A 21,127-nucleotide genomic window follows, 5' to 3' on the forward strand; every position below is an offset into this window, starting at 1 on the left:
TTATCTCTCAGTTTCCTAATAACAATATATTTATATTAAGATCTAAAGCAAGGAAGTCTATTTATAATCCCTGTCAAAGATCATTATAACGGTAATTTTATTTAGAAGCCGAGATAAAATATTTAAATCACTGTTAAGTATACACAGTGTGTTAATAATGTTACTTTGTCACGGTGACAAGAAACTGACTAAGTGGCGGGGTCAAAAATATTAAAAGTAACATTCACTGTTAGAAATGTCTCTTTCAGCAGCACTTGTCGAGATGACGCCATTAACGGACAATTTATAAGCAAGTTAGGTTTTATAATTATGTTATCCCGGAATGCAGAGTGCCGCTCATTTTACCTTCATGCATTGGCTGCGTTTTGCTATTAATCATATTAAAAGCGGTATACAAAGTATATACAAGTGTAGTACCAGCTGTGGTACTTTCATCTTCTGTTGATCTATTAGCTAATGTGAAGAAAAAGAGAATCTAAAAAGATTTATTTATTAGCCTTTAAAATATAATGTTAAACAGCACACAGCCACTTATCGTTTTTTAATAAAAAGTTGTTTCTTACTTTGTCTAATAATTCCATGCATTTTCGTAGACACTTATTCTAAATCTATTTTTTTGTTCTATAAATTGTTGAAAGTTTGTCTATGATTTCTATAAATTATAAAAGAGCAGTATTTTTTGGTATTTAAGTCAAAATTAGGCGCAACGTGTTTGCCGGCTTTGGAGCCCTGGGCTAAGATTGGTAGCACTTTTGCTTTTGACTTTCAATAACCGAGTTCTTAATGCGCGCAACGCAAGTGGCTGGAAGGCTTCGCACCGTGGTTACGGACATTAACGACAATTAGTTAAAGAAAATTATTACCATTAATTGGTACGATTGCAGAAGCAACAATAACAAGTTCCCGGTGCTGTGGCAAATTGTGAAAATCGCTGACAAGCGCAACACATTGAATTAAAGTGAAGGGTAATAAGTTGCTGCGTCATAACGGGACAGAGACAGTCAAAACAAATATATTAACAACTGCATCGATTTTTAGCCAAGAAGAAGCGAATCAAATTTCAAGCAAGAGCTAAAAGTAAGTTGCCACCTTCAGCGCCTCATGGCATTAAGTCTAGCTTTTACTATACCATGTATTGTTGTTATGCTTGCTGCTTTCGTTGTGGCCGATTACAAATGTGAAATGTTCGCAAATATTTACAGACGTCGATGACGTTGACGTCTCCGTATAGATAACGCAGCCTATTCTTGTTTGTGAGGTGAACGAAATTCCCGCTCTCTGCGCTGCTTTTCTTAGGGCTTAGCTGAATATTATTTTATTGTCGCTCGTGACTGCTCCCTTTGAGTGAGTTCTAACTAGTGCGTTTTTATTGGGTTTTGGGTCCAAAAATGCACTCTGTCTAACATCTAGTGTTGTGTTTACATAATCGTTGGGCAATTTTTTTTGTATTCTTTACAGCTGCTGCGGCATTGATTTCTTTCTCACATATGTATAGTCAAATAGCCGGCAAGCAGCCAATAATTTTTTTTGCTGGCACCGCCGCTGCCGCTTATGAGAGCAGCTGAGGGACCTAACCATTTCATTGCCTTTCCTTTGCGTTTTCTTTTGCAGCTGGGCCACGTCATTGACTCATCGTACGACCTTTTTATATATGTATGTATGTATGAATAATATGTATATGTGTGTACTGGGTGGAAAGGGATGAGGCCCCATGGTCAATTTTTTTCCGAAAAGTTCGAACATTTCTGAATTGTTTAGCCGTCATTTTATTTAACTAAATACATAGATACATACATATGTACGTATGTATGTTGACACATATGTATATACATAGCTATGTGGGGCAAATTTCCACCCGACGACTGTGTGTCTGCAAACTTGCAACATGCAACTTATTTTGTTGCGCTCTTCCTCTGCATTTTGAACTTTGCGCTGTGATCGTATGATTTTCAGTTGGCGTCATCTACATACTACAAATACAGCAAAAAAACTTATTTAATGTTATGTACATTGAGCTCTTTTTTTTTGTCTTTCACAAAAATCGGCGAATTACTCATGCACAGTCAACTTCGACGCCGGCGTCGCTGCCACAGCATGCTCCGCTGAGTGTAGTGTTTGTTTTGCACGTGTCCCACTTTCTCAAGTCAGTCGCCAGCTGCCTACTCCCACCTACCCGCCCCCATAACATTTTACTTTGTGACGATGATAATATTTAATTTCACTGCAAATTCAAAAAGTCGCACACGCAGTCTTTTGGTGTTATTTTATTTGATGTTGCGATCGCAGCTCACACACATGACGCTCGTGGTGACGTCGCGTCGTTGCGTATCGGCCCACGCACAGGTACTCAGTCAGCTGTTTTTTCTTCTTTTTTATTAGCTGCGTACCGTTTCAATGAAATGAAATCAATGAATTTTTTACTAGCAGTGCGTGAAACCCTCTCCCACCTCTCTTCTCTCACTCTCCCAATATTTTTTTTTTTTTTTTTTTTTTTTTTTTTTTTTAAGCTGATAGCACCAGCTTTTTTCTTCTAGCTAGCTTAAGCTACATATAAATATTTAACTGTATTTTGTTTAGCGTTAACCTTCAATTATGCAACTAAGCAGGCTGATTAGATAATTATATTTTAAAAGGCAAAACAACGAGTTTACATAAAAACATACATATGTATGTATAACCCATGATTACGACGTAAAGTTGCAGTCGACAGAAAATTGTTTCTATACCCTGCGATCGGTTTCCCAATAATGTTCTTATTTCAAGTGGAGACTGGTTCAGAAATTCAGAAATAAAAAAAAAACAACAACGTTTCCTATTAACCCTCGGGTATTTGACATTTCAATTGAAAATAGTGCTATCGTGTGGCTGTTAAATTTTTATAGGAACGTATTAAGACTTTTTAGTTCGTAGATTTTAAGACCGCTAACTATTTCTTATAATATTAATAAATTTTCATACAATATCCATATTACATAAAATATTATTCTATAAAAGATCTTAAAATAAATTAACTTCTGGACTTTGTTTTTATCTTAACCTGAAATATTTCGCTGATATAAAATTAATATTTCGTGATGCTAATTAAGTAACTTCAATATACCTTATTAGCATCAATGGGTTAACTGATGACATGTGCGCTTAAGTTTCTAGTCGTAAATCTTTAAGTATAAAAACACAAACCAGAAGTGACTTTTGTAAGACCCGCAGTTATTAACAATGTGTTCGAATTGTTTGCCTCTGAACGTGAGTAATTGCACATTGTATGTGTAATTATTATACTGTGTACATACTATACATGTATACATACATATGTATATAGTTGAGTGCAAATATTTGATAAATAATTCCGGGAACTTCGAACTGGAGCACGTACGACGATTATTGAAACGATTGCAAACGTTTCTGCGATTTTCGGCGAACGAACTATAATCGATAGATAATACCGAAAGGTTATCTCCGAAATGTCAAGCCCAACACACGCTCTCTTACGTGGTATTTATGCATAAACACAATGCCAGTGTGTGGCTTATCAATGCAAAACAAAGTAAAGGCCCAGTGTAAAAACCCCGAGAACTTGAGCTCAGTAGATCTATGTACTTCGCACACAACTGTACTTTTTTCAAGTTTTGCCATTGAAATGCTCAACTAAGTAATCGTGAGAGAGACACAGAGGAGACGAAAAAGAAGTGCAAAACTCCAAAACGAAATGTGCCAACCAAGCAGTTTTTGTTGTTGCTGTGACTACCAAGAATTTAGCAACTTAGAAAGCAAGCGAGCAACGTACATTAACCTTTGCCTGAACGAATCTCGAAGCATAAGCTGGGGCCGCCAACGACGACGTCAGCGTCAACGTTGCGTCAGCGTTAAAGCTGAGAAAACGACTGGCGATGATAATGAACTTTGCTCCGCTTAAAAAGGGGGCACAAAGTTTCGACCGGATAGGTTGAGCTGTAATTTAAGCTGCTACAAGTCATTCGGCATTGAGCGAGAAGGTCCAATCGTAGCATTGTTTTAACCCCCCTAGACCATTAATCTTGGACTTTAAATTTTCACTGTTTTACGATCGTTTGAATGTCAAATGGCTGGAGATCCACCCTTTTACCATGAATCTTTAAAAAAACTAAAAAGGAATGATAGAGTCGAGTGGACTCAAGCCTTTGCTAGAAAACAACCTTAACAATTAATCACTTTTATAAAATTACTTGAAGTACACCTTTTTGCAAAAATTTGCTCGAATGTCTAGGGTTAAAGGTCATAATTTATTTATTATTGTTTGCTCATAACGTGTTTTGTGATAAATGCAACGGAAGAACTTCTTATTGATAAGAGTCCCACTGATAAGCCGCAGCAGGTGACAAAAGTTGCCAATTGTTGTCCGAAAATAATTTCCCAAATTGTTGCCTGCCGATGAGGTAAAGATATCGCGTCACTCTACGCACACACATACCCATTTATCGTATTGTTTACTTTTTACTCACGTAGCAGAACGGGAGAGCGGAAGTGCGAGGGAGGGAGGAAGAGAGGAGAGCATGTGCAACTAACGTTCAACAATCGTATGACTTGGCGTGACGTCGACGCCGCCGTCGGTTGCCAATGTCGTCGGTCGTGTGGAGTGATCTGATCGGCTCGGCTCCGTAGAAAGTGTGGACAGAGTGACGACGTCAGCAACAAATCGGCGCACTGTTGTCGGTTTCTTTTCTTTTTGATTGAACGGCACAAAGTCCCTGAAAGATATTTTTTACGTATACATACATACATATATGCATCTATGTAGTATTTCACGGACCTTCTCTGGCTTGACACCGCTGAATAATTGTGCTTTTTACTAATTTGCATATCTGCATATGCATGTGTATATGACATAAATTGTGTGTCGAAAACATTAACTTTCGTTGTCCGAGACTTAGTCTTCGATTTATCCCGTTTCGACGTTGCTCTCTTTATCTATGTTCATATGACCTTAATCTCAATTATGTACAGTTGAGAGCATCTTTTATACATATATATACATGTGTGTACAGATGTGTGTATGTACATGCATAGATGCATACATAAGAGTGTATGTATGTGAAGCAAAATGAACAATGCTAATCACTTATCGATTCTCTGCATTTAGGAGTTTAGTTACAGCTTATCTATAGAAATATAAAAAAAATGCTAATATGGAAACAACAGACAGCAATACATTTTTTAATTTTTATACCCTGTACCCAACGGATGAAAGGGTATACTAGTTTTGTGCGAATGTATGTAACATACAGAAGAAGGCGTGGCAGACCCACGAAAGTATATACATAGATATGTTATTGATCAGGATGACAAGTCGATATAGCCATGTCCGTATGAACGCAAGGATCTCAGAACGTATAAGAGGTGGAACAACCAAACTTGTCATTACTTTTAAAGCGTGGTTGTATTTGGTGATGAATAATGTATAGCCAGATGAATTGGTAAAATGTAATCCATTCGTTATTAAAGAGTACCGGTGTTTAGATTTTTAGCACATATTTTAAACCGAAGTATAAAGACAGGCTTTTAAATTGAATGCTAGTTTTACATATGTACATGAGTAAGGTGTGTTCAATTCAATAAAGGCTTTGTGTTTTAATTGTCGATTTGTTTGATAGTAAAATATTATGAATACGTATTATTTTGCTACAGAACTGATTGAATTCGTTAATAATAATTTTCGTCACCCGTTTCACAAATCATCGAATTCTTGGCTATAGCCTTTTGCTTGTCAGATATTGCTGCCTTGAGAGCTCCTCTGAACTCGTTCTTTGCGCGCATCAATGTCTTCTTACAACTTGCGGAAGGGCTATCGGCCAACCTAACCTCACATTCATGTATCTTGGCCTCAAGTATGGAATCCAGATATAAACGCAGCTTATCATACTTTAAAAACTCGTTGTAGACCCGTGCTTTCTCTTTTATGCTACCACGATTCAGATCGAGAGTCATGTACACTGTCCAAATGCGCTGCTCAAACTCATGGTTGGCTTTTGTGTTATTAGGACGTAGGCGATATTTGTGTATAAACCGTTTCAGCTGAATCGTACAAAGATCATCGCTAGGATGTGGTAGCTGTGTTTAACGAGTTGTGGAACATGAGAAGCAAAGTCAGTTATTGGAAGTACCACTTGAATGGCGCACTTACCCAGTTTATACGTTTTGTGGGTAGTGCCGGCCCTCTGCGCCTAACAACTGGGCCCAAAAGTTCTTCACCACAAATCCTATTTGCCACATCGAAATCACTAAGAGTCCCTTCCTCTTGTGGGCTTTGGGTCATAGGTTGTGTCGTTGGTTCCGCAGAAATTGGTTGAGTGGTAGTTTCCTCCTCTTTAGCGGTAGAAAGCACCTCTGTTACCATTTCTGTTGTTGCTTCTACACAGTCCAATTGAGCCGTCTCTAGTATGCTCGATTTCTTATCATTTGGCTTTGTGAAAGCAGCTTGAAGTGTCTTTATCATTGCCTCATAGTGAGACTTGCAGTGCGCAGAGACATTGGTGGCAAGTTTGCCTTTTAGTTTAGTCAATTGTAATTGTATTGCACCTTCTAGTTCGATACGTTTTTTGTCATAGCCCGTGAAGTTGGCGTATATCTCAGTTTTTAGGTCCATGAATTCTGAGCCCAGTGGTATTGCTTCATCGACGATTTTCATCAATGCATCGAATTCTAGATTATTAGCAGTATGACCCGGTCTGTTTTTATAATTAACCTGTAGTTCCTTTAATCTTTTTGTTATGAGCTCATCGGCAGCATTGGCGGCACTCTATGCATATATTGAAAAGACTGAGAAGATGATTGTTTTCTTATACAATGTTACGCACCTGTGTAGAGGTTTCGGAACAATCATATTGAAGTCCCTTTAACATACGCGATTTCTCATCATTAGTCTTTATGAAGGCAGCTTGAAGTTCTTTCACCATGTCATTAAAGTGGGACTGGCATCCTGGAGAAACTTTGGTGGCAAGCTTATCCTTTATTTTACGCAATTGGAGACCTATTTCATTTTCCAGTTCTATGCGCGTTTTGTCATAATCTGTAAATTGGTCATAGACTTTCTTTTTGTGTTCTAACTTTTCTGCACTCATTGGTATAGCTTCGTCGACGACTTTCATCATTTCCTCGAATTCAGAATTTTTAGCAGTATGACTCGGTCTGTTCTTGTATTGCTCCCTAAGTTGCTTTAACTTCTTTGTTATGAGATCATCATCAGCATTCTATGTAGATATTAAATATGATGGTGAGAATGTTAGAAATAAGATTGTTTTCTTATGCTACGTACCTCTGCACAATCCCATTGAAGTCCTTTTAATATACTTGATTTCTCATCATTTGTTTTTGTAAAGGCAGCTTGAAGTTCTTTCAACATGTCATTAAAGCGAGACTGGCATCCTGGAGAGACATTGGTGGCAAGTTTATCCTTTATTTTACCCAATTGGAGGCCTATTTCATTTTCTAGTTCTATGCGCTTTTTGTCATAATCTGTAAATTGGTCATAGACTTTCCTTTTGTGTTCTAACTTTTCTGCACTCATTGGTATAGCTTCGTCGACCGTTTTCATCATTCCCTCGAATTCATGATTTTTAGCAGTATGACTCGGTCTGTTCTTGTACTGCTCCTTAAGTTGCTTTAACATCTTTGTTATGAGATCATTATCAGCATTCTATACAGATATTAAATATGATGGTGAGAATGTTGGAAATAAGATTGTTTACTTATGAAATGCTACGTACCTCTGCACAATCCAATTGAAGTCCTTTTAATATACTTGATTTCTCATCATTTGTTTTTGTAAAGGCAGCTTGAAGTTCTTTCAACATGTCATTAAAGCGAGACTGGCATCCTGGAGAGACATTGGTGGCAAGTTTATCCTTTATTTTACCCAATTGGAGGCCTATTTCATTTTCTAGTTCTATGCGCTTTTTGTCATAATCTGTAAATTGGTCATAGACTTTCCTTTTGTGTTCTAACTTTTCTGCACTCATTGGTATAGCTTCGTCGACCGTTTTCATCATTCCCTCGAATTCATGATTTTTAGCAGTATGACTCGGTCTGTTCTTGTACTGCTCCTTAAGTTGCTTTAACATCTTTGTTATGAGATCATTATCAGCATTCTATACAGATATTAAATATGATGGTGAGAATGTTGGAAATAAGATTGTTTACTTATGAAATGCTACGTACCTCTGCACAATCCAATTGAAGTCCTTTTAATATACTTGATTTCTCATCATTTGTTTTTGTAAAGGCAGCTTGAAGTTCTTTCAACATGTCATTAAAGCGAGACTGGCATCCTGGAGAGACATTGGTGGCAAGTTTATCCTTTATTTTACCCAATTGGAGGCCTATTTCATTTTCTAGTTCTATGCGCTTTTTGTCATAATCTGTAAATTGGTCATAGACTTTCCTTTTGTGTTCTAACTTTTCTGCACTCATTGGTATAGCTTCGTCGACCGTTTTCATCATTCCCTCGAATTCATGATTTTTAGCAGTATGACTCGGTCTGTTCTTGTACTGCTCCTTAAGTTGCTTTAACATCTTTGTTATGAGATCATTATCAGCATTCTATACAGATATTAAATATGATGGTGAGAATGTTGGAAATAAGATTGTTTACTTATGAAATGCTACGTACCTCTACACAATCCAATTGAAGTCCTTTTAATATACTTGATTTCTCATCATTTGTTTTTGTAAAGGCAGCTTGAAGTTCTTTCAACATGTCATTAAAGCGAGACTGGCATCCTGGAGAGACATTGGTGGCAAGTTTATCCTTTATTTTACCCAATTGGAGGCCTATTTCATTTTCTAGTTCTATGCGCTTTTTGTCATAATCTGTAAATTGGTCATAGACTTTCCTTTTGTGTTCTAACTTTTCTGCGCTCATTTGTATAGCTTCGTCGACGGCTTTCATCATTCCCTCGAATTCAGGATTCTTAGCTGTATGACTCGGTCTGTTCTTGTACTGCTCCTTAAGTTGCTTTAACATCTTTGTTATGAGATCATTATCAGCATTCTATACAGATATTAAATATGATGGTGAGAATGTTGGAAATAAGATTGTTTACTTATGAAATGCTACGTACCTCTGCACAATCCAATTGAAGTCCTTTTAATATACTTGATTTCTCATCATTTGTTTTTGTAAAGGCAGCTTGAAGTTCTTTCAACATGTCATTAAAGCGAGACTGGCATCCTGGAGAGACATTGGTGGCAAGTTTATCCTTTATTTTACCCAATTGGAGGCCTATTTCATTTTCTAGTTCTATGCGCTTTTTGTCATAATCTGTAAATTGGTCATAGACTTTCTTTTTGTGTTCTAACTTTTCTGCACTCATTGGTATAGCTTCGTCGACGGCTTTCATCATTCCCTCGAATTCAGGATTTTTAGCAGTATGACTCGGTCTGTTCTTGTACTGCTCCTTAAGTTGCTTTAACTTCTTTGTTATGAGTTCATTGTCAGGTTTCTATGCAGATAATGAGAATATTTAGAACAAAATGGTTTTCTTATGAAATGCTACGTACCTGTGTAGTGGCTTCTAAGCAATCCAATTGAAGTCCCTTTAATATGCGCGATTTCTCTTCATTAGTCTTTATAAAGGCAGCTTCAAGCTGCTTCACCATGTCCTTTAAGGGACTCTGGCACTTTGGAGATACATCCGTGGCAAGTTTATCCTTTATTTTACCCAATTGGAGGCCTATTTCATTTTCTAGTTCTGTGCGCTTTTTGTCATAATCTGTAAACTTGTCATAGACTTTCTTTTTTTGGTCCAACTTTTCTGGACTCATTGGTATAGCTTCGTCGACGGCTTTCATCATTTCCTCAAATTGGGGATTGTTAGCCGTATGATTCGGTCTGTTCTTGTACTGCTCCTTAAGTTGCTTTAACTTATTTGTTATGAGTTCATTGTCAGGTTTCTATGCAGATAATGAGAATATTGAGTACAAAATGGTTTTCTTATGAAATGCTACGTACCTGTGTAGTGGCTTCTAAGCAATCCAATTGAAGTCCCTTTAATATCCGTGATTTCTCTTCATTAGTCTTTATGAAGGCAGCTTCAAGTTCCTTCACCATGTCCTTTAAGGGACTCTGGCAATCCGGAGATACATCCGTGGCAAGTTTATCTTTTATTTTACCCAATTGGAGGCCTATTTCATTTTCTAGTTCTGTGCGCTTTTTGTCATAATCTGTAAATTTGTCATAGACTTTCTTTTTGTGGTCCAACTTTTCTGGACTCATTGGTATAGCTTCGTCGACAGCTTTCATCATTTCCTCAAATTGGGGATTGTTAGCCGTATGATTCGGTCTGTTCTTGTACTGCTCCTTAAGTTGCTTTAACTTATTTGTTATGAGTTCATTGTCAGGTTTCTATGCAGATAATGAGAATATTGAGTACAAAATGGTTTTCTTATGAAATGCTACGTACCTGTGTAGTGGCTTCTAAGCAATCCAATTGAAGTCCCTTTAATATGCGCGATTTCTCTTCATTAGTCTTTATGAAGGCAGCTTCAAGTTCCTTCACCATGTCCTTTAAGGGACTCTGGCAATCTGGAGATACATCTGTGGCAAGTTTATCTTTTATTTTACCTAATTGGAGGCCTATTTCATTTTCTAGATCTTTGCGTTTTTTATCGTATAACGTAAAGTTGACAAGGGCATCCGTTTTTTGGTCTAAATTTTCTCTACTCAAAGGTATTGCTTCATCGACTGCTTTCATAATTTCCTCAAATTCGGGATTGTTAGCCGTATGACTCGGTCTGTCTTTGTACTGTTCCTTAAGGTTCTTTAATTTCTTTGTTATGAGGTCATCGTCAGGTGTCTATACAGATATTTAGTATGATAATGAGATTGTTAGGAATAAGATTGTTTTCTTCCAAATTTCTACGTACCGGTGATGTACAATCTAACTGAAGTCCATTTAATATACGCGATTTCTCTTCATTAGTCTTCGTGAATGCAGCTTCCAGTTCCTTCACCATGTCATTATAGCGAGATTTGCAATTTGGAGATATATCCGTGGCAAGTTTATCCTTTATTTTACCCAATTGGAGACCTATTTCATTTTCTAGATCTTTGCGTTTTTTATCGTATAACGTAAAGTTGACAAGGGCATCCGTTTTTTGGTCTACACTTTTTGGACTCAATGGTATAGCTTCGTCTACGGCTTTCATCATTTGCTCAAATTCCGGATTGTTAGCCGTATGATTCGGTCTGTTTTTGTACTGTTCCTTTAGTTTCTTTAACTTCGTTGTAATGAGATCATCGCAGGCACTTTCTGGATTCTAATATTAAGATATTATGAATCGAGATAAGATTTTCGATGAATCTGCTACGTACCTGGCTAGTGGGCGGCTGATCACCTGTCTCTGGGGCTTTACACGAACCTGCATGCGGACACTCTAAGTCACTTTCCCATAATTTATTAAATTTTATATTATTGCTCTCTTTCATAACCTTGTCGTAAATGGGTAGCAAGTCCTTGTAATACTGACGGCACTCTTCCGATTCTTTGTCCATTTCTGACTTGTTCAAAATCTTGCCCCGTTTCTTCTTTAGCTGTTCGTCCAGTTGTTTTCGTAGGTTATCATAAACGGTAAAGTTTTTGTAGGCTTCGGACTGGACGGTTGGATTACCCTGATCTAATGCGGACTTAACATCTTTCATCATGTCCTCAAATTCACCATTGTTTGCCGAATTTTCGGGCCTTTTAGCGTATTTGTCGACAATCTCTTTGAGCAGTTTCGGGAAAATATCCTCAGAGCACTCCTATCGAATAAAGTAGATAACGAAAATGATCAGTTTTTTAAATGAAAACGATGTTTAACCTTTACGGTAGATGAGTTGTCAGGCGCCAACGTTTCTTCTGGTTTTGGGGGAGTAATGGAATCTCCTTCACCGTCTGTCGGACATGGCTCAGGGGGACAGTCCAACTTAATGAAACGCAACAATTCCCTTTTCTTCGCATTTGTCTCAGTTACAAACTTAGTGAGCGTCTCTCGCACATTAAGAAAATGTTGCTTGCAATTCTCTGACATTTCATTTTTGACAAGGGCGTCCCCTACTACCTTCAATTTCTTTGTTATTTGATTTTCAAACTCCAGTCTATAGGTGTTATATAAGAGGAACTCTGCATAGACTTTCTGTTTTAAATTTATCTCATATGGACCCATTTTAATTCCCTGATTCACTAAATTATACATTTTATCGAACTCGTCATTGTTCGCGGCGTAATCCGGTCTATCCTTATACTTCTCTAAGATGGCATTAAACTTTGTATTCAGTTTGCCCAACAATACCTCCACCGGACCCTGCGGCACACAAGAAGAGCAACTATTACCCAAACCTTTTACCAATTATTCAAAACTCACCTTTGCTAGATTAGCCATTACGCTCTTTAGTTTCAATTTCGACTTTCGATGCGTTTTCTTGTCACATTTCACTTCCATATCAATAAATTCTTTTTTCTTCTGCTCGTTGTTCCCTTGAAGTGCGCGGGCCATTTGTTTTATCAATTGGCCGTAGTATGCCATGCAGGCTGTATCGCTTTTATTCACTAAGCTCTCCACAAATTGCAACTTTTCTCGCAGTTGCTTTTGCAGCTTAACATTTTCAAAATGTTGCAACGCCATCAGCTTGGCAGGCAGTCCCACTCTAGAAGGCCCACTTACGGCCTTTTGTACCTTCTGCAGTGCTTGGTGCAGTTCTGGCTCCCTCGAATGCATAAACCGATCCGACTTGTCCATTATTGTGCGCAGTTGGGCCATTGCCTTCTGTTCTACATGTTTCAGCCAATTCTGATAATCGGCACTAAGTGTGGTATCTGAAATGTTCAATTATTCGTATACTTATAAACCTTTGAAACCCAAATCCTTCTCACATACTTGCATTTAAAGGCAAAATGTACAGACAAATTTTGGCAAGTAATAGCCACAGATGCATCGTTCTGCCTGTGACTCATATAGAGTGTGTTTCCTAAGTGTTTTCTCAGACTGGAAACCAATAAATTGTTCTAACTTTAGATACTATAGGCTAAAATTGTACTCCGTAATACAACCGTGAAATAGGCGTTTCATTACACTCCTTACAAACAATTCGTTACGCATCGATTTCAAGCTTCTAAGCACTCGAAAGTGAACTTATTAGTCACGCAATAATCAACATAACTAACTAACACAAATATTTGAATAGCTAACAATCCAATGCGAACTCTCCAAGTTCAAAGCCTCTTGAATTTTGAGCATATAGACGTACTATACCTATATAAGAGTATGTATATTTCTGATTGATTGAAGTTCTGAGTTCAAAAATCGAAGTGAAATTGTTATTCAAACACAATTTTGTTTAGTTTCCAAATCATATATATGTGAACAGTTTAAATCGTTATAAATTAATATTGGTTGTTTTTTGATGGCTAATATTTTCGAAACAAAAACACATTATTAATTCTTTAAATCTTTTCTTCAAGATCCTATTTAGTATCGAATAAATTTTTTTATATCATTCAATTTTGTGATATGTTGCTCAATATACATAGCTCAGTATTTTTTATACATATTCTCTAAAAGTTATTTTTAAGATCTATTTGTTCATAATTTTCATTATAGATTTATAATATGTAATAAAATACTATTTTGAATATCTTCTAAAATCATTTCACAAAAATTAATTGAAAAATTAAAACGGGAAAATCTCCACTACATGGACTGTCTGGGGAAAGGGCTTTTAATGCTAGTCTAGTCTAGCGTGCTAAAATAATGATTACATCAGTCAATCCAGTTATTCGTAAGCCAAACTTGAACTTGACAGCAGTGGCGGCAAAATGCATAATTTGTTTTTTTTTTATTTTTTTTTTGCAAGCCGGTTTCCATGTCCATTATAATGTCTGATGAATCAGCGAGCAATTTGACATGTGGGCCAGTGAGCGAACAACGTGTGTTTGTATCTGTGCGTGTTCCAAATACTTGGAAGACGACCTTGACGCACCCACGTATATAAACATTTGGCCATACTAGTTGCTGGTGTCATTTTATTCCTTGATAATATAATACAATGTAGAAATTTTGGGGTTCTCTTATCGCTACATACATTTGTATATGTATATGCGTTGTTAATTTTGGGAGCGACGATAGAAAATTTCTAGCAGCTCTGACGCACCAAGCTCAATGCCAACATTGTTTAAATCAAACTAGATATACGTACATACACACACACATATGTACATATGTATGCATAAACAGCCGCGATTGTCGTCAGTTGACTTAGTTTTTAAATTTGTATTTGGTACGCATTGAACAGCTGATTGCTGCTCTATGCTGTTCAGTGCTCTCTCTCTCACACACATTAAAATGTGTCCCCCCATATGTATATACATATGTATGTATTTAACATAAAAGTGTTGTCCCAGTCAGTGTTGCCAATTTATAGTGGTTTTAAATTTGTTTCGTCAATTCTAAAATATTTCAAATGCCGATGCCGGGGCAAATTAAAAGTCAAGAGGCATTTTCAAAATAAAATTAAAGAAAATCCATAGATCAAAAAGCCGTGTTCATTATATTTTATGTACCTATGTATAAGTACATTTAATATAGTTATTAATATTAAACTATTAATATTATCATGTCACTGCAATTATTTGTCTTGAAACGAGCCTGGGTTGAAAGTATTTTTTGTTCAAGAAATGTGTTCCTTCAAGAAAAGCTGAAACCAATTGCAGATTCTTGACAGCATTAATAAGTTGATTAGCTATTTATAGCTTTATTCAATTGCTGACAACACTGCTTCCAGTGAGTCTCATTTGTTGTTGCAGACGAAGGTCTGCCTCACGTGTTGCTGTTGTCGCTGTTCGAAAAAATTTTTGCAAATGATAATTGTAGTATAACTTTGTTTACATAAATTAAGCCAAAGTGCACTCCATTGATTGTTAATTGCTCGCTTGTTTTTTACTGTGCATTTCCTGTGTGTATGTGTGCTTCTGTGTATTTTGTGAGAAGTAACGCACCTGTCGGCACATTTACTTTTAATTGTAGCATTTGCCGTTAGTTGTATACGCCACTCATTTAAAAGACAAATCCACTCTCTCTCTCTCTCCCTCTCTCTTTCGCTCTTCGTCTTCCGCAGCTCTGTTCCGTTTGTGCGCTCTTCTACTGCTCGTGGCACTTTTGCCTTTTGAATTGCGGGCCAGTCGAATTCGTCATTAGTTGCTCATTGTCGTCGGTGTTGTTAGTTGGTGAGCGGTACGTGTCGAAATTTATACATATTTGTTGCTTTCACAACACATTTTTTTGTGTGTTCGATTGGAACGCCGTATATACAGCAAATCGAATCAGTTAGCTTGGCTGCAATTAAACTAAATTGATTTGCTTATGGGCTGTTGTGCTGTTGTTGTTTTGTGTTCTGTGTTCTGTTGTGCCTCTTCTTCTTAGCAGCTGTTGATTAATTGAAATGTCACGTGTCCGTCGCTACTATTTTGCTTTTCTTTTACGTTGTACACAAATTGTGGCGCGACAAAAGAATATATAATATCTTAGAAACGTTATATGAAGATGTATTATTCACACCTAATGGCATGATTTTCGTTTCTTTGCAGCTAGCCCCAAGCGAATCTCGTCTCACGCTCTCACTTATTAAGCGTCTCAATCATCATCATTGCCATCTGCACAGTGCTTTGGAAATCATCAAAACTGCCGCTCGACAACATTAGCTGCGATGGCAACTTCATCGATAATCACCAATAACACAATTAACACGCATACAACGTCAGCGACGACGACGCCCTTGGTGGCTTCAGAGGCGCCCAGCACGACGACACTGCTCGGCACTGCTGGCTTAACGTCAACTCTGAGCACGCGAAAACGCACTTACGAGACAGCCATTGCCATGCCCACGGATTTCAAAGAACAGTTGAACTCAAAGGATCAGCCGCTCGAAAGCATCAAAGTAAATACCGGTGAGTCATCGTGCTTAGCATCGGATTCAACAGCCGCAACCACTCTCAGGGACTTCACTCGCACCGTCTCTCAGAGCGAAGATGCCGAAGATGGCGGAGAGGCATTCGCAGCTGAGGTTGTGCTGCCAATTGCATCATCAAGCAGCTTCACAGCTGATTACCTCAATGGAAGCACCGGCGCCAAACGCAAATATGTGCCGCCTCCGATGCCCAAATTACCTCTATTCAATGGCAGCGATGCGTCCGATTTTGCGGTAAGTTAAACTATTTGTCTTAAGAGACAATAAATGTCCTTTCCTTTAAAAACATTCACGATTTATAATTAGTGATGAAATATCGTTTCTCTTAAAACATTCAAAATAACATTATTTGTTCATACAAAGTTTGTATCTTTAGAGATAAAATGTCCATAAATTAAACTTTATTGTTTCTAAAAATGTTACAGTTTTTAAAGTGGGAAGTTATTATGAGAACTCCAACGAATTATCAGTATAGAAAAAATATCATTTTTCTAACTTACAAGTATTAACAAAAATAACTTAATAAAAAAATAACTTAAAAATTCTAATTCATATCTATATCTAAATTATATCCAGTTCTACAATCTGAGGTTAGAAATGCGTATGCGGGAATAAATTGAAATAAACGGAATATCTCTGCTGGGGCTGTATTTCGCTGCAAGGGGCTTCGGGCTGCGTTTTTAATTAGCCACGCGAAATATTTTAGCGCCCGTCCGTCAAGGTCATGCGCGAAAACATTTAAACAGCAGATAAACCACGGACCCAGCCCCCCGCTTCTCTCTCGCTCTATTCAGTCGACCAGAAAATCAATTGCATCATCGCCAGTGAAAGTTGCTGAAATTTTGGAGCTTTTCGGCTCGATTTTAAAGCTATATGTATAAATATTTGCACAATACGAGTACATATATATTTTGTGCAATTATTTTAATTGTTTTGCGATTAGATTAGAACTTGAAATTTTTGGAAGATTCTTTGTCTTTATATGGCAATGCGATGTCATGCGATGAGTGCATTCTGATGCTCAATTTGGAAATGTATTAGTGGCCAGAAAAAATGAGCGGCTATAAATATTGCTGCAAGATAAATAAACAAAAGGGCCGCCAACAACATGGCCCAAAATGCCAAGCCAGCCAATTTACAGTGGTGGCCAGAAAAAGCAACAGAAACAACAATTACATCCAGACCTTTTTAAAAACGCAATTTAAGCCACGTTGCTTGATGGTTCATAAATATACGACCTTTCCCAGGCGAAACTCAAATATTTCAATGAAGAACATTTTTAAGGCAAAATAGAAAACATTTTCAATTAATTCAATATATTTCAATATATTCTGATATAAAATGAAAATCAATTCCATGGATATGTATTGCTAATTCAGCAAAGAGAAAAAACAACTCGAAACTGGGAAATACTTGAAAAAATAGATAATCAACGTGGTAGAAGTAGCGCTCTTGACTGGACCTTTCAAAGATCAAATTCCCGACCGGATTGCTTCTCACGCGATCACATGTCGGCAAACGAAATATACTCTGTAACTACGCAGACAATAGAAAACCACGAAATACCCCAAGTATTTAGGGATTAACAAGAAATGTATGCTTTGTCTGATTTCTCATCCCTACAAAGAAGGAGCCATAGTGAATCGTAACCTTATAGTTTCTAAATAACTCAAGCGATGAATTCGGAAAGGGAAATATCAAAATATATATGATTTGGGTAATTAGAATATAGAAACTTGTACAGTAATTTTAATTTGTATTCCTCTACCTGTGCCAACTTGAATGCCCCTCACTGTATCGCACATTTATACATATATACGGATAAATATAGATATCATGCGATGTTGTCTGCCCCACGACTCTGCACCACTCACATACCCATTTAGGCGCTCAATTTGTGCAATTTAAACGAGCAGTCCAGTCGCCTTTGCAAAGGTAGTAAGTAGAGTCGGGAAGTCGAAGGCCCATTGTCGAGGAAGCTATAGAAAGTCGAGCTTGGGGCGTTTGTACGCCGTTTTATTGAGTCAATTGTATTGATTTGGTCATAGTTGCCGCCAATTGAGTGTTCGTCTTAATTGATTGGACCGAACTGCGTTCTTTCGTAGTCGCAGTCGTCCAACAGTAGGCTGAGAGTCTTACGACAGCTTCTAATTTAGTCTACGATTCGAAAGCGTATCGTACGGATCGGTTCATATACATACATATATTTTTTAATTGTTATCAATATTTCCGTGAAAATATCATAAACGTAACACAATGTCTGAAATGGATAATGATGAGGGGCCACCACCAGCGACCTTTAAGATGTTGCCGCTCTTTATGGACTTTAAAGAGTTTGTAAGCAGCACCGCAGTGACTTAGAATTTCCTACGGATGTTAATGTTCGGATTTCCTGTTTTCTGTTCGTTGCAGACAATTTGCAAGCCTGCGCCTTTCTCCAACGATGAGGAGGCGATTCTGGAGCGCGAACGCTGCGATTACACTAAACGGATTACATACCAGATGGCCCGTTCCGGGCAAACCAATCGACGTGTACGGGTATATGCCGATGGCATCTACGATCTATTCCATCAGGGACATGCTCGCCAACTGATGCAGGCCAAGAACATCTTTCCCAATGTCTATCTTATTGTCGGCGTCTGCAACGATGAACTCACACATCGCATGAAGGGGCGCACAGTTATGAATGGGTTCGAGCGCTACGAGGGCGTTCGTCACTGCCGCTATGTAGATGAGGTAAGTGATAAGACAAAGATCTAATTCTCTACAATAGAAGAGCCCTTAAACAATTCAGCAAAGCCAACAACCATGTTAGTGGAATAATGAATAATTTCCTGGGAGGTAAACCAAATGCTTGTCTTATGCAATAACTAATATGACCATTATAAATGACTAATAGTTTGATCTGTGCGCTGATAAGATATTGATTTAAAGCCTTTACCCGATCGTTTCATAACATATGTTATCAGCATTAAGCTGCAAATCGATAAAAAAAAAAACAACATCCGTTCCCAAGAGCTAGGGGCACAAAACTTGTCATATATGTAAGATTTATCTTATATAGTATATGCGAATATCAAAGCACAGTTAGCCTCATTATGGTTGTAACTCTCATAGGAATCGGTATAAAATCACTCTTTATGAAGATATATGTATAAAAAAAAATTCGGTATTTATGAACCTTGCATAATGCCCAACTTTAATTTAAAGGAGGATCGTTGCTAAAATCTGTCTTTATTGCAAGTTAATGCTTTTCATGACGTATCCCCCCTTTTTCTAAAGTCCCGTGATAATTGTGTATCTAGCACATTCTTTCTTTGCTAATTCTTATCCGATCTTGCCATCATACCCAAAAGTACACTTCCAAGCTGTAGTCTTCATATTGTAGCATATTTTCAATAGTTTCTCCACTGCCAATTCTTATCCGATCTTTGCATCATTCCAGATCGTACAAGACGCGCCCTGGACGCTAAGCGATGAGTTCTTAGCCGATAATAAGATTGACTTTGTGGCACACGACGACATTCCGTATGAGACTGCCGGCATGGATGATATCTATGGGCCGTTAAAGGCACGTGGCATGTTTGTGGCCACCGAGCGTACTGAGGGCGTATCCACATCGGATATTGTGGCGCGTATTGTGAAGGATTACGATCTGTATGTGCGTCGTAATCTGGCGCGTGGATATTCGGCCAAGGAGCTGAACGTTTCGTTTCTGTCGGAGAAGAAGTTTCGACTGCAGAACAAAATGGATGAACTGAAAACGCGCGGCAAACGCGAATTGACCAAAGTGAAGGGCGACATAATTACCAAGTGGGAAGAGAAATCGCGGGAATTCATTGACACGTTTCTGCTGCTCTTCGGGCGGGAGCGTCTGAATCATTTGTGGAACGAGTCCAAGGGGAAGCTCATACAGGCTTTGAGTCCACCAGGTAGTCCATCGGGTTCGGTAAACGGTGACGATTTGTTTGGCACTGATTCGGGCGATGAGTACTTGGACCTGCCACCGGAATATAGTGGGGGAAGCAGCACTTCTCTAAATGGCAGCGCCAAAAAACAGGAGCAGCAGTCTCCGCAAGCACTTCGCGCCTACCATAAACGCTCGCTGACCGCGAGTCCGTCGCTCTTTAAGACCAACTCAACGACCTTTAAGACCGCCTACGACTATGCAGACAATGATGACGACGCGGAGGGGGAAAGGGAGCAGCAACAGTCCTATAAAACGGACCTCGAACGCCCTAGAAATTGAATAATCCAATCTAATCTGTCCATGCTGGCGAGGAGAGCCAGCCCGTGGCAGCAATAGTTATTAACTTGGTTACGTTTCAAGATTATAGATTATTAGAAGAGAGTGTTTAAATTTTGGCAAACTTGGAATTTTCTATATCTAATCTATATATCTATACTATCTCTACTATCTCTACCGATTCTTTCCCACACACTAAAAATGCTATTATAAATTTATTTGTTGTTTCAAACAAAAAATCTGAAAAGTTTCATTTGTTCAAAGAACGACACAATAAGCGTTTATTGATGATGACCTACATATATATATATATTACTATATACTATGTAATAGAAAATCTAGTTCAAACTGTATTTTTATATGTGTGTGGCGTTTAGCAGCCTTAGCTTTAAGTTCCATACTTTCTTGCTATACCTACACCTACCTTTCCACATTAGTTCATCCCTTAGCCAATTTTGAAACGTGTTTTCAGTAAATTAAAGGAAATCATCACCTCATACACATACACCTCCCCCCCCCCCCCCCCCCACACACACACACACACACACATCCAATAGCAAATGTATTTAATTACATTTTGTTGATAAAAACCAACGCAGAAAAGACTCATTTTTGTATGTATTAAGGTTTAAAGAGAATGTGTGCGCTGCTCTGTGGCAATTATTTTACAAAGCAGAAAATTATACAGATATTTATATATGGTATCTGAATATATAACATGGATGTATGTATGTATAATAATTTATTTTGCAAAATTAAACTAAGTTAACACGAAGAGAACCACATTCGAAAATAGAACTTAAATTATTATTGCAAGTGCTTCTTTGTTGAAGAAAACCATTTTTGGAAAAATACATTTAATATAAAAGAAAACCATGCTGTGCACGCATTTTATAATGAATAAAATA

At 37.8% G+C, this 21,127-nt stretch overlaps 3 protein-coding genes across 5 annotated transcripts; 1 reads left to right on the forward strand and 2 right to left on the reverse strand.

Moving 5' to 3' along the window:
- Nucleotides 1-723: 723 nt before the first annotated feature.
- LOC115632166 (choline-phosphate cytidylyltransferase A) lies at nucleotides 724-20,560 on the forward strand. Of its 3 annotated transcripts, none has more exons than XM_030529193.1 (4): nucleotides 724-1,077; nucleotides 15,594-16,207; nucleotides 18,386-18,709; nucleotides 19,419-20,560. In XM_030529193.1, exons 2-4 carry the CDS (start codon nucleotides 15,713-15,715, stop codon nucleotides 20,220-20,222), a joined length of 1,623 nt encoding a protein of 540 aa, XP_030385053.1. In that variant the 5' UTR covers nucleotides 724-1,077; nucleotides 15,594-15,712; the 3' UTR covers nucleotides 20,223-20,560. The 3 variants fall into 3 exon arrangements, with proteins under 3 accessions (XP_030385053.1, XP_030385054.1, XP_030385055.1); XM_030529194.1 differs by lacking the exon at nucleotides 724-1,077 and adding an exon at nucleotides 15,223-15,240; XM_030529195.1 differs by lacking the exons at nucleotides 724-1,077; nucleotides 15,594-16,207 and adding an exon at nucleotides 18,108-18,310.
- On the reverse strand, nucleotides 5,585-6,350 carry LOC115632168. The gene is made up of 2 exons (XM_030529196.1): nucleotides 6,158-6,350; nucleotides 5,585-6,084 (listed from the first exon to the last, which is right to left on the reverse strand). The coding sequence occupies exons 1-2, from the start codon at nucleotides 6,287-6,289 to the stop codon at nucleotides 5,677-5,679; spliced, it is 540 nt and encodes a 179-aa protein (XP_030385056.1). The 5' UTR covers nucleotides 6,290-6,350; the 3' UTR covers nucleotides 5,585-5,676.
- Nucleotides 6,364-12,177, reverse strand: LOC115632644 (interaptin-like). The gene is made up of 14 exons (XM_030529873.1): nucleotides 11,839-12,177; nucleotides 11,345-11,773; nucleotides 10,897-11,289; nucleotides 10,434-10,826; nucleotides 9,983-10,375; nucleotides 9,532-9,924; nucleotides 9,093-9,473; nucleotides 8,642-9,022; nucleotides 8,191-8,571; nucleotides 7,740-8,120; nucleotides 7,289-7,669; nucleotides 6,831-7,223; nucleotides 6,452-6,772; nucleotides 6,364-6,384 (listed from the first exon to the last, which is right to left on the reverse strand). Exons 1-14 carry the CDS (start codon nucleotides 12,175-12,177, stop codon nucleotides 6,364-6,366), a joined length of 4,980 nt encoding a protein of 1,659 aa, XP_030385733.1.
- Nucleotides 20,561-21,127: the final 567 nt, after the last annotated feature.

Source organism: Scaptodrosophila lebanonensis, unplaced genomic scaffold (assembly GCF_003285725.1).
Source record: "Scaptodrosophila lebanonensis strain 11010-0011.00,11010-0021.00 unplaced genomic scaffold, SlebRS2 tig00001415-arrow-pilon, whole genome shotgun sequence".
Lineage (NCBI taxonomy): Eukaryota > Metazoa > Arthropoda > Insecta > Diptera > Drosophilidae > Scaptodrosophila > Scaptodrosophila lebanonensis.